Source organism: Coregonus clupeaformis, chromosome 23 (genome assembly GCF_020615455.1).
Source record: "Coregonus clupeaformis isolate EN_2021a chromosome 23, ASM2061545v1, whole genome shotgun sequence".
In the NCBI taxonomy this organism is placed as follows: Eukaryota; Metazoa; Chordata; class Actinopteri; order Salmoniformes; family Salmonidae; genus Coregonus; species Coregonus clupeaformis.
In genome coordinates this window covers 24,220,009-24,233,841 of record NC_059214.1, presented here as the reverse complement: position 1 = coordinate 24,233,841, position 13,833 = coordinate 24,220,009, and the positions used below count along the sequence as shown (strand labels likewise).

The 13,833-nt window shown below is 48.1% G+C and overlaps 1 protein-coding gene across 2 annotated transcripts in view; it reads left to right on the top strand.

The window, feature by feature from the left end:
* LOC121536721 (contactin-associated protein-like 5) overlaps nucleotides 1–13,833 on the top strand; it is a 114,839-nt gene that overhangs the window by 83,489 nt on the left and 17,517 nt on the right. For both annotated transcript variants that reach the window (XM_041844178.2, XM_041844177.2), the window contains exons 12-13: nucleotides 4,204–4,323; nucleotides 12,453–12,653. In XM_041844178.2, coding sequence (XP_041700112.2) covers nucleotides 4,204–4,323; nucleotides 12,453–12,653 — 321 coding nt within the window. The remainder of the gene's footprint in view (nucleotides 1–4,203; nucleotides 4,324–12,452; nucleotides 12,654–13,833) is intronic.

Below are 13,833 nucleotides of genomic sequence, written 5' to 3'. Positions count from 1 at the left end.
TTTGCAGGCCAGTCAAGTTCTTCCACACTGAACTCGACAAACCATTTCTGTATGGACCTCGCTTTGTGCAAGAGGGCATTGCCATGCTGAAACAGGAAAGGGCCTTCTCCAAACTGTTGCCACAAAGTTGGAAGCACAGGATCATCTAAAATGTCATTGTTTGCTGTAGCATTAAGATTTCCCTTCACTGGACCTAAGGGGCCTAGCCCGAACCATGAAAAACAGCCCAGACCATTATTCCTCCTCCACCAAACTTTACAGTTGTCACTATGCATTGGGGTTGGTAGCGTTCTCCTGGCATCCGCAAAACACAAATTTGTCCGTCGGAATGCTGGACTGAAGCGTGATTCATCACTCGAGAAAATGCGTTTCCACTGCTCCAGAGTCCAATGGCGGTGAGCTTTACACCACTCCAGTCGACGCTTGGCATTGCGCATGGGGATCTTAGGCCTGTGTGCGACTGCTCAGCCATGGAAACCCATTTCATGAAGCTCCCGACGAACAGTTCTTGTGCTGACGTTGCTTCCAGAGGCAGTTTGGAACTCGGTAGTGAGTGTTGCAACCGAGGACAGAGGTTTTTACCCGCTACGTGCTTCAGCACTCAGCGGTCCCGTTTTGTGAGCTTGTGTGGCCTACCACTTCGCGTCTGAGCCGTTGTTGCTCCTAAACGTTTCCACTTCACAATAACAGCACTTACAGTAGACTGGGGAAGCTCTAGCAGGGCAGAAATGTTACGAACTGACTTGTTGTAAAGGTGGCATCCTATGACGGTCCCACGTTGAAAGCCACTGAGCTCTTCATTAAGGCCATTCTACTGCCAATGTTTGTATATGGAGATTGCATGGCTGTGTGCTCGATTTTCTACACCCTTCTACAGCAACGAGTGTGGCTAAAATAGCCGAATCCACTAATTTGAAGGGGTGTCCACATACTTTTGTATATATAGTGCCTTGCAAAAGTATTCATCCCCTTGGCATTTTTCCTATTTTGTTGCATTACAACCTGTAATTTAAATTAATTTTTATTTGGATTTCATGTAATGGACATACACAAAATAGTCCAAATTGATGAAGTGAAATAAAAAAAATTACTTGTTTCAAAAAATTTATAACGGACAAGTGGTACGTGCATATGTATTCACCCCCTTTGCTATGAAGCCCCTAAATAAGATCTGGTGCAACCAATTACCTTCAGAAGTCACATAATTAGATAAATAAAGTCCACCTGTGTGCAATCTAAGTGTCACATGATCTGTCACATGATCTCAGTATTGTGGAGAAGTGCAGATCAGGGTTGGGTTATAAAAAATATCAGAAACTTTGAACATCCCACAAGGCACCGTTAAATCCATTATAAAAAAATGGAAAGAATATGGCACCACAACAAACCTGCCAAGAGAGGACCGCCCACCAAAACTCACAAACCAGGCAAGGAGGGCATTAATCAGAGAGGCAACAAAGAGACCAAAGATAACCCTGAAGGAGCTGCAAAGCTCCACCGCAGAGATTGGAGTATCTGTCCATAGGACCACTTTAAGCTGTACACTCCACAGAGCTGGGCTTTACGGAAGAGTGGCCAGAAAAAAGCCATTGCTTAAAGAAAAAGGAAGCAAACACGTTTGGTGTTCGCGAAAAGGCATGTGGGAGACTCCCCAAACATATGGAAGAAGGTACTCTGGTCAGATAAGACTAAAATTGAGCTTTTTGGTCATCAAGGAAAACACTATGTCTAGCGCAAACCCAACACCTCTCATCACGCCGAGAACACCATCCCCACAGTGAAGCATGGTGGTGGCAGCATCATGCTGTGGGGATGTTTTTATTGGCAGGGACTGGGAAACTGGTCAGAATTGAAGGAATGATGGATGGCGCTAAATACAGGGAAATTCTTGAGGGAAACCTGTTTCAGTCTTCCAGAGATTTGAGACTGGGACAGAGGCTAACCTTCCAGCAGGACAATTACCCTAAGCATACTGCTAAAGCAACACTCGAGTGGTTTAATGGGAAACATTTAAATGTCTTCGAATGGCCTAGTCAAAGCCCAGACCTCAATCCAATTGAGAATCTGTGGTATGACTTAATGATTGCTCTACACCATCGGAACCTATCCAACTTGAAGGAGCTGGAGCAGTTTTGCCTTGAAGAATGGGCAAAAATCCCAGTGGCTAGATGTGCCAAGCGTATAGAGACATACCCCAAGAGACTTGCATCTATAATTGCTGCAAAAGGTGGCTCTACAAAGTATTGACTTTGGTGGAGTGAATAGTATTTGTTGTTTATTTCACAAGAAAAAATATTTTGCATCCTCAAAGTGGTAGGCATGTTGTGTAAATCAAATGATACAAACACCCCCAAAATCCATTTTAATTCCAGGTTGTAAGGCAACAAAATAGGAAAAATGCCAATGACCTGAATACTTTCGGAAGCCACTGTATGGTGTATACAGTCGTGGTCAAAAGTTTTGAGAATGACACAAGTATTGGTCTTCACAAAGTTTGTTGCTTCAGTGTTATGAGATATTTTTGTCAGATGTTACTATGGCATACTGAAGTATAATTACAAGCATTCCATAAGTGTCAAAGGCTTTTATTGACAATTACATGAAGTTGATGCAAAGAGTCAATATTTGCAGTGTTGACCCTTCTTTTTCAAGACCTCTGCAATCCGCCCTGGCATGCTGTCAATTAACTTATGGGCCACATCCTGACTGATGGCAGCCCATTCTTGTATAATCAATGCTTGGAGTTTGTCAGAATTTGTGGGTTTTTGTTTGTCCACCCGCCTCTTGAGGATCGACCAGAAGTTCTCAATGGGATTAAGGTCTGGGGAGTTTCTTGGCCATGGACCCAAAATGTCGATGTTTTGTTCCCCGAGCCACTTAGTTATCACTTTTGCCTTATGGCAAGGTACTCCATCATGCTGGAAAAGGAATTGGTCGTCACCAAACTGTTCTTGGATGGTTGGGAGAAGTTGCTCTCTGAGGATGTGTTGGTACCATTATTTTTTAATGGCTGTGTTCTTAGGCAAAATTGTGAGTGAGCCCACACCCTTGGTTGAGAAGCAACCCCACACATGAATGGTCTCAGGATGCTTTACTGTTGGCATGACACAGGACTGATGGTAGCGCTCACCTTGTCTTCTCCAGACAAGGTGTTTTCAGGATGCCCCAAACAATCGGAAAGGGGATTCATCAGAGAAAATGACTTTACCCTTCTTGACACAAGGCCATCCTTCAAAAGTCTTCGCATCACTGTGCATGCAGATGCACTCACATCTGCCTGATGCCATCCCTGAGCAAGCTCTGCACTGTTGGTGCCCCGATCCTGCAATTGAATCAACTTTAGGAGATGATCCTGGCGCTTGCTGGACTTTCTTGGGCACCCTGACGCCTTCTTCACAACAATTGAACCTCTCTCCTTGAAGTTCTTGATGATCCGATAAATGGTTGATTTAGGTGCAATCTTACTAGCAGCAATATCTTTGCCTGTGAAGCCCTTTTTGTGCAAAGCAATGATGACGGCACGTTTTTCCTTGCAGGTAACCATGGTTAACAGAGGAAGAACAATGATTTCAAGCACCACTCTCCTTTTAAAGCTTCCAGTCTGTTATTCTAACTCAATCAGCATGACAGAGTGATCTCCAGCCTTGTCCTCGTCAACACTCTCACCTGTGTTAACGAGAGAATCACTGACATGATGGTAGCTAGTCCTTTTTTGGCAGCGCTGAAATGCAGTGGAACTGTTTTTTAAGTTCATTTTCATGGCAAAGAGGGACTTTGCAATTAATTGCAATTCATCTGATCACTCTTCATGACATTCTGGAGTATATGCAAATTGCCATAATCAAAACTAAGGCAACAGACTTTGTGAAAATTAGTATTTGTGTCATTCTCAAAACTTTTGACCACGACTGTAAATAAACAATCTAGTCTCACTATTTCATTATCTAATATGTTGTTGTAAGGTTTAGCCATAGATTGTTTTGCATACTTAGAGGGTGTTTGATGAGATATGAGACACTGTAGTTATTGCTAGGCCACCATCACATTTGAAATGGAAACGAATACGAATACACATGACCCCATAATAAAACTCTGTTTCTGCAAGCATTTTTGTTTTTATAACAGCCTGTGAACATATGTTATTACATTTACCTTACTCAAATTGTATTTTCATTCTCTACTCCCGTGTGTGTTCCTCTGTAGCCATCTATGAGGCATCATGTGAGGCCTACAGGCTGACTGGCAGCTCCTCAGGCTACTTCTCCATTGATCCAGATGGCAGTGGACCTCTGGGGCCGATACAGGTCTACTGCAACATGACAGGTGAGCTGCCATCCTGGCCCTCAACCTTACATACACATTTAGACTGATGGCCTTTATGATCTTGTTGTCAGACTAATCTAGATTTACAGCCGGATTGCCATTGATTGACTTTAAAATGGCGCCGGAGGGGATTGATGCCGTTTTATGGGCTCTTAACCAACCGTGCTATTTTGTTTGTATTTTCGCATTGTTTGTAACTTATTTTGTACATAATGTTGCTGCTACCATCTCTTATGACCGAAAAGAGCTTCTGGACATCAGAACAGCGATTACTCACCTTGAACTGGACGAATAATTTTTCTTTAATGAGTCGGACGAGAGGGATTTTCAGACACCCGACAGGGCCCTCATCCCTGTCATTCGCAGGAGAAAGAGACGGAGATATCGCGGAAGGAGATCGGGGTGCCTGATAAGGAGCCGGCGACAAGTGGCTAATTTGCCTTTGCCATTGGTACTATTGGCCAACGTACAATCGCTGGATAATAAAGTGGCAAACTAAAAGCATGTATATCCTACTGTCACGGTTTCGGCCGAGACTGCTCCTCCTCCTGGTTCGGGCAGGCTTCGGCGTTCGCCGTCCCCGGAGTACTAGCTGCCACCGTTGTATGTTTCGTGGTGTGATTGCTTTAGTCTGTCTTGTACACCTGTGTCTGTTTGTGTTCTGATTACGTGTCTTATAAGTTCCCTGTTTTGTATTAGTTAGATTGTGTGTTGTTGTTTGCCTGTCGTGCGGAGCTGCGTGTTTGCGCTCTGTTAGTTTTGTTTATTGTTTTACGCATGTTGCGTAATTCCCTCGCCTCCGTTTGTTTTCGAGGTCGTGTACTGTTTTGTTGAACTTTGGACTAGTAAAGTCTTTTGGACGAATCCTCTGTGTCCTGCGCCTGACTCCTCCACCACATCCACATCGGTTCTTTTGACAGAACAACACAACCAACCATGGAGTCAGCAGGAGCAGCGGCGGCACCCAAGTCGCTGGAAGAGCGGATCAGCTATCAAGACACCATGATCCGGCAACTTGGGGCCGCCATGGACGAGGTGTCCAACACTCTGCGCCGGTTGGTGACTGGAGAGGTGCCTACGCCTTCTTACTCCATCCCATCACCAACGGCCAGTCCTCCTCTCTCAGCACCAGAACCCAGTGGCATTCGGCTCTCGCTCCCGAGGGCATATGACGGTTCTGCAGCCGGGTGTCAGGGGTTCCTCCTGCAGGTGGAACTCTACCTGGCTACCATACACCCAGCGCCCTCAGGATACGAGAGCGTCTCTGCCCTCATCTCCTGTCTATCCGGCAAGGCGTTGGAGTGGGCCAACGCCGAATGGAGGGGAATAGACGCCGCTACCATCACCTACGCGGAGTTCTCCCGCCGCTTCAGGGCTGTCTTCGATCACCCACCTGAAGGGAAAGCGGCGGGGAGCGTCTGTTCCACCTCCGACAGGGGGAAGAGGAGCGCACAGGAGTTCGCACTGGAGTTCCGGACGCTAGCGGCGGATGCGGGGTGGAAATGAGAGGGCCCTCATCGACCATTACCGGTGCAGCCTACGAGAGGACGTTCGTCGTGAGCTGGCCTGCAGGGACACCAACCTATCATTCGACCAGTTGGTGGACATCTCCATACGTCTCGACACCCTGCTGGCTACCCGCGGACGTCCCGAGTCGGGGCCGACCATTCCACCCTCCAGCACCTCCGAGCCGATTCCCATGGAGCTCGGGGGTGCTGGCGCTAGAGAGAGGAGGAGATAGAAACCGAGGGGGGCCACCCCCTGCACCAACTGTGGCCGTGGAGGACACACCGCGGCCAGGTGCTGGGGAGGGTCTCCTGGGAGAGGGGACAACAGGTCACGCACTGGCGAGTCATTTCAGGTGAGTAGGCGCCCCACTTACCCAGAGCTTTCTGTTGGTCACATGAGTATTCCTGTGAGATTTCCACAGGTGGCACCTCATTCCCAGCATAAGGCGCTAGTAGATTCAGGCGCAGCTGGGAATTTTATTGATCGGGCATTTTGTTATAGGTTTGGAATTCCCCTTCGGCCGGTAGAAGCCCCCTTTCCTGTCCACGCCTTAGACAGCCGGCCGTTGGGGTCGGGGCTGATCAGAGAAGTCACAGCACCACTTACTATGACGATGCAGGGGGGTCATGAGGAGATCATTCAGTTTTATCTGATTGACTCTCCTGCGTACCCCGTGGTGTTGGGGCTTCCCTGGTTAAGCACCCACGATCCTACCATTGCGTGGCAACAGAGGGCTCTTATGGAGTGGTCTGCCCAGTGTGTAGGGAGATGTCTAGGTGTTTCCTTAGGGGCGACCTCGGTTGAGAGTCCGAACCAAGTGCCCGCAATGCACATTCCCCCTGAGTATGAGGACTTAGCACTCGTGTTCAGCAAGATGAGGGCAACACGGCTACCACCTCATAAACAGGGGGACTGTGCGATAAATCTCCAAACAGGAGCGGCTCTTCCGCGGAGCCGTGTGTATCCCCTGTCTCAAGAGGAGACAGCGGCTATGGAGACTTACATAGCCGAGTCCTTGGCACAGGGATACATACGGTCCTCCACTTCCCCGGTTTCCTCGAGTTTCTTCATTGTGAAGAAGAAGGACGGGGGTTTGCGCCCGTGTATTGATTACCATAGTCTCAATCAGATCACGGTTAAGTACAGTTACCCTCTTCCACTGATTGCGACTATGACGGAGTCATTACGCGGAGCGCAGTTCTTCACAAAGTTGGATCTCAGGAGCGCGTACAATCTGGTGCGCATTAGGGAGGGGGGATGAATGGAAAACGGCATTTAGCACCACCTCGGGTCATTACGAGTATCTCGTCATGCCATACGGGCTAATGAATGCTCCTTCAGTCTTCCAATCCTTTGTTGACGAGATTTTCCGGGACATGCATGGGCAGGGTGTGGTAGTGTACATCGACGACATCCTAGTGTACTCTTCTACACGAGCCGAGCATGTAGCCCTGGTGCGCCGAGTGTTGAGAAGACTGTTGGAGCATGACTTGTATGTCAAGGCAGAGAAATGCCTGTTCTTCCAGGAGTCCGTCTCCCTTTTTGGGTTATCGGTTGTCCGTGTCTGGTGTGGAGATAGAGGTAGACCCGGTGTCGGCCGTGCGTAATTGGCAAACTCCAACCACTGTAAAAGAGGTGCAGCAGTTCTTGGGTTTTGCTAATTACTACCGGAGGTTTATTCGGGGCTTTGGACAGGTTGCAGCGCCCATTACGTCCCTGTTAAAGGGGGGTCCGGTTCGTCTGCAGTGGTCAGCTGAGGCGGACAGGGCATTTGTCAAACTGAAGAACCTGTTCACCTCGGCCCCGGTGCTGGCGCATCCGGATCCCTATTTACCATTCCAAGTAGAGGTAGACGCGTCCGAGACCGGTATTGGGGCAGTCCTGTCACAACGGTCCGGCACGCCACCTAAGCTCCGCCCCTGTGCGTTCTACTCTAAGAAACTCAGCTCGGCGGAGCGCAATTATGACGTTGGGGACAGGGAGCTGTTAGCTGTAGTCCAGGCCCTAAAGGTGTGGAGGCATTGGCTTGAGGGGGCTCAACACCCTTTCCTCATTCTGACCGATCACCGTAACCTGGAGTACATCCGGGCAGCTAGGAGATTGAACCCTCGTCCAGGCTAGGTGGAACATGTTCCTGACCCGGTTTGTTTTTAAGATCACATACATCCCAGGGTCCCAGAACGGTAAGGCAGACGCCCTGTCCCGGGCGGTATGACACAGAGGAGAGGTCCATTGAGCCCACTTCCATACTGCCGGAGTCTTGTCTGGGGCTCCGGTGGTATGGGAGGTCGATGCGAAATCGAGCGGGCACTGCGTGCCGACCCTACTCCCCCGAGTGTCCTGTGGGGCGGAAGTACGTTCCGCTCGAGGTTCATGATCGTCTTATTTATTGGGCTCATACATCACCCTCCTCTGGACATCCAGGTATTGGCCGGACAGTGCACTGCCTTAGCGTGAAATACTGGTGGCCAACGTTATCTAAGGATGTGAGGGTTTATGTCTCCTCCTGCTCGGTGTGCGCCCAGTGTAAGGCGCCTAGACATTTGCCCAGGGGTAAGTTACATCCCCTGCCCGTTCCACAACGACCATGGTCCCACCTCTCGGTGGATTTTGTGACCGACCTACCCCCTTCCCAGGGGAATACCACAATTTTGGTCATTGTGGATCGGTTTTCCAAGGCCTGTCGTCTCCTCCCAATGCCGGGTCTCCCTACTGCCCTACAGACCGCCGAGGCCCTATTTACCCACGTGTTCCGGCACTATGGGGTCCCCGAGGATATTGTGTCTGACCGAGGTCCCCAGTTTACCTCCAGAGTCTGGGGGCGTTCATGGAACGCTTGGGGGTCTCGGTGAGCCTTACCTCGGGGTACCACCCAGAGAGCAATGGGCAGGTTGAACGAGTCAACCAGGATGTGGGTAGGTTTTTGAGGTCCAATTGCCGGGACCGGCCGGAGGAGTGGTCCAGGTATATCCCCTGGGCTGAGATGGCCCAGAACTCTCTCCGCCACTCCTCCACCGGTTTAACACCTTTCCAGTGTGTTTTAGGGTATCAGCCGGTCCTGGCACCGTGGCACGAGAGCCAGATCGAGGCCCCTGCGGTGGACGAGTGGATTCGGCGCTCGGAGGAGACGTGGGACGCTGCCCATGTCCATCTGCAGCGGGCCATCCGTCAACAAAAGGCGAGCGCCGATCGCCACCGCAGTGAGGGACCGTGTACGCACCCGGGAAATCGAGTCTGGCTCTCGACTCGAAACCTGCCCCTCCGCCTGCCCTGCCGGAAGCTGGGTCGGCGGTTTGTGGGGCCCTTCAAAGTCCTGAGAAGATTGAACGAGGTGTGTTACAGGTTACAACTGCCTATTGAATACAAAAATATTAACCCCTCATTCCATGTGTCTCTTCTCAGGCCGGTGGTAGCTGGCCCACTCCAAGAAGATGAGATAGGAGAGACCCCTCCGCCCCTTTTGGACATCGAGGGGGCCCCGGCGTACAGGGTCCGGACCATCTTGGACTCGAGGCACCGGATGAGTGGTCTCCAGTATCTCGTGGAGTGGGAGGGGTACGGTCCGGAGGAACGGTGCTGGGTGCCTAGGAGGGACATCCTCGATCCATCCCTCCTGACTTAGTTCCACCGTGGGCATCCCACGCGCCCGGGTCCGCGTCCTCCTGGCCGTCCCCGAGGCCGAGGTCGGCGCACGGCTGGAGCCGCGCGTCAAGGGGGGTACTGTCACGGTTTCGCCGAGACTGCTCCTCCTCCTGGTTCGGGCAGGCTTCGGCGTTCGCCGTCCCCGGAGTACTAGCTGCCACCGTTGTATGTTTCAGTGGTGTGATTGCTTTAGTCTGTCTTGTACACCTGTGTCTGTTTGTGTTCTGATTACGTGTCTTATAAGTTCCCTGTTTTGTATTAGTTAGATTGTGTGTTGTTGTTTGCCTGTCGTGCGGAGCTGCGTGTTTGCGCTCTGTTAGTTTTGTTTATTGTTTTACGCATGTTGCGTAATTCCCTCGCCTCCGTTTGTTTTCGAGGTCGTGTACTGTTTTGTTGAACTTTGGACTAGTAAAGTCTTTTGGACGAATCCTCTGTGTCCTGCGCCTGACTCCTCCACCACATCCACATCGGTTCTTTTGACACCTACTAACGGGACATTAAAAACGTTAATATGTTTCACCGAGTCGTGGCTGAACGACGACATGAATAACATACAGCTGGCGGGTTATACACTGTATCGGCAGGATAGAGCAGCAGCCTCTGGTAAGACAAGGGGTGGTGGTCTATGTATATTTGTAAACAACAGCTGGTGTATGATATCTAAGGAAGTCTCGAGGTTTTGCTCGCCTGGTGTAGACCACACTATCTACCAAGAGTTTTCATCTATATACTTCGTAGCTGTCTATTTACCAGCACAAACCGATGCTGGCACTAAGACCGCACTCAATGAGCTATATACAGCCATAAGCAAACAGGAAAATGCTCATCCAGTGGCGGCGGTTCTAGTGGCCGGGGACTTTAATGCAGGGAAACTTAAATCTGTTTTACCTCATTTCTACCAGCATGTTAAATGTGCAACCAGAGGGAAAAAAAACTCTAGACCACCTTTACTCCACACACAGAGACGCGTACAAAGCTCTCCCTCGCCCTCCATTCGGCAAATCTGACCATAATTCTAACCTCCTGATTCCTGCTTACAAGCAAAAACTAAAGCAGAAAGCACCAGTGACTTGGTCAATAAAAAAGTGGTCAGATGAAGCAGATGCTAAGCTACAGGACTGTTTTGCTAGCACAGACTGGAATATGTTCCGGGATTCTTCCGAAGGCATTGAGGAGTACATGGCCGTGTGGTGCCAGGATTACAACCTCTCCCTCAACATGATCAAGACAAAGGAGATGATTGTGGACTACAGGAAAAAGAAGAGGGCCGAGCACGCCCCCATTCTCATCGACGGGGCTGTAGTGAAGCAGGTTGAGAGCTTCAAGTTCCTTGGTGTCCACATCAACAACAAACTAACATGGTCCATGCACACCAAGACAGTTGTGAAGAGGGCACAACAAAACCTATTCCCCCTCAGGAGACTGAAAATATTTGGCATGGGTCCTCAGATCTTCAAAACGTTCTACAGCTGCAACATCGAGAGCATCCTGACTGGTTGCATCACTGCCTGGTGTGGCAACTGCTCGGCTTCCGACCGCAAGGCACTACCGAGGGTAGTGCGTACGGCCCAGTACATCACTAGGGCCAAGCTTCCTGCCATCCAGGACCTCTGTACCAGGCGGTGTCAGAGGAAGGCCCATGGGGCGGCACACAATTGGCCCAGCGTCGTCCAGGTTAGGGGAGGGTTTGGCTGGCAGGGGTATTCTTGTCCCGTCGCGCACTAGCGACTCCTGTGGCGGGCCGGGTGCAGTGCACGCTGACACGGTCGCCAGGTGTACGGTGTTTCCTCCGACACATTGGTGCAGCTGACTTCCGGTTTAAGCGTGCATTGTGTCAAGAAGCAGTGTGGCTCGGCTGGGTTGTGTTTCAGAGGACCCATGGCTCTTGACCTTCGCCTTTCCCGAGTCTGTATGGGAGTTGCAGCGATGGGACAAGACTGTAACTACCAATTGGATACCTCCAAATTGGGGAGAAAAAGTAATTTTATATATATATTTTTTATAAAATATTTTTAAAAAGACTCCAGCCACCCTAGTCATAGACTGTTCTCTCTGCTACCGCACGGCAAGCGGTACCGGAGTGCCAAGTCTAGGTCCAAGAGGCTTCTAAACAGCTTCTAACCCCAAGCCATAAGACTACTGAACATCTAATCAAATGGCTACCCAGACTATTTGCATTCCCCCCCTTCCGCTTTTACGCTGCTGCTACTCTTTGTTTATTATCAATGCATAGTCACTTTAATAACTCTACCTACATGTATATATTACCTCAATTGCCTCAACTAACCAGTGCCCCCGCACATTGACTCTGTGCCGGTGCCCCCTGTATATTGCCTCACTATTGTTATTTTACTGCTGCTCTTTAATTATATGTTACTTTTATTTTATTTTTTAGGTATTCTTTCTTAAAACGGTATTGTTGGTTAAGGGCTTGTAAGTAAGCATTTCACTGTAATGTCTACACCTGTTGTATTTGGGTGCATGTGACAAATATAATTTGATTTGATTTGATTTTGATCATAATCCAACAATATTATGATAATTCAGATCAATCTCAGTCTATTTCATTGATCTTCATAAGCTTTATTTAAGCGAGGTACATTCTGGATTAAATGCATTTTTCTTTTCCCTTTATCCCTTTATTTGGGAAGCAGCCACATTAGACCGTTTCATATCTGTAAAATCTGAATGCACTGGTTGACCAAGACTGACTGGTAATTAGGGGGACTGTCAGATATGTAAATATCTCCCAGCTTGGTACAGGATCGTGAATAATCATACATCATATTCAAATCACTCCTCGAAATGAAACTTAACGTATATCAGTACGGTGCTTTCAGATTGTGACTCTGACTTTCTGACTTGTGTCATCCTCAATTATTCTATTTATGCATGTTCCTTTTTACATCTGTTTTTAAAAGTGTCAAAATAAACTAAACTAAAACCTGTTTCTTATTTGCTCCATATTGTGTGTGTAGAGGACAAGGTGTGGACAGTGGTGACACACAACAGCACAGATCCAGTCAGTGTCCAGGGTTCTACACTCCAGAAGCCCTACATAACGAAGTTCAATTACAGCGCCTCACCTGAACAACTGATGGCCCTCGTGGCCGGGTCAGTGCAGTGTCAACAGGAAGTAGTATACAGCTGCAGGAAGTCCCGCCTCTTTAACACTTGGGGTGAGCATTTCCTGTATTGGCTTGCAACGTGATTGAATCCTGATCTCCTCAAAACAGTTCAGTTACAGATATTTAGCACATTTCACTAAGCAGGCATCCGAAGCACAACCCATTTAATACCCATTGTTTGTCCATGAAGAGTTTGTTTATTCCCAGCTGTATAAGTTCTATTGAACATTGTTTGTGTGCTGTCGCATAGGGAGTTGAAGAATTCATCTAGCTAGTGAGACCCCTTTATTCCCTCAGTTTTCTCATCGCTTGGGGAGAACTCAACTATAGGTTCATCTTTTATGAAAAATGTAGTCAGATCTCTATGAGGTGAATACAATGTCACCGCAGACAATAAACAAGTTTATTATGCCCAAACAACAAGATAATTAAAGGAAAAAAATAGTGTTATTTTCAGGCCCAGTAGATATGAAACAAAACATAATTGCTTTCATTGTTTACTTGAACGCTTCAGAAACCGCTGCTGTCTAAAAAAGAAGAGATTTAATAACACAGCTCACTGTAATTTGACTTGCAAACAACAGATGTGATAGAAACAGGAAGATTCGGTGTAATTGTATAAATGCTGACAGATAATTTGTTCGTTCGACATGTTGGGATCTTTTTTTGTCAGTAAAATGTATAATGCAGGAAATGGCAGTGGAAACGCCTTTAAAGCGCAAATATTGGTATAATAACCATCATATCGAAGTAAATTTGGAGTCACGCGATGATATGGTGTGTGGTCCTCCTACTACAACTCAGGAAACCATTCAGTTTATTAGGCTACAGATAAAATAATTTATCATGAACTTCACAGGGTGGTGAAAGTGCACGTGATCAGCTTGATGCTGCTTCTTGATGCTGCTTTCCAATAAATATCGAGGGTCTTATTCTGGTGACATGATGATCGATGCTTGACTACCGTTTGACAAATAAAAACATTCTCTCTCTTATCCATAATAATCTCATCATGTAGACTAGCCAACCCTCACAGCCTACTGTATCTGCGTGCTGTTGGCTAGAGCGCAGGTACCAAGGCCAGAGTAGGCACATTTGCTATTTAACACAACAGTTTTTGTGACAAAACTATCGGTAAAGTTGAAAATGCAATGGAAACACATTGAACTTTCAATTTGTATTCAGTACATGAAAACTTAAGCGAAAAAGTACATTTTGTGTGCGCTACGTC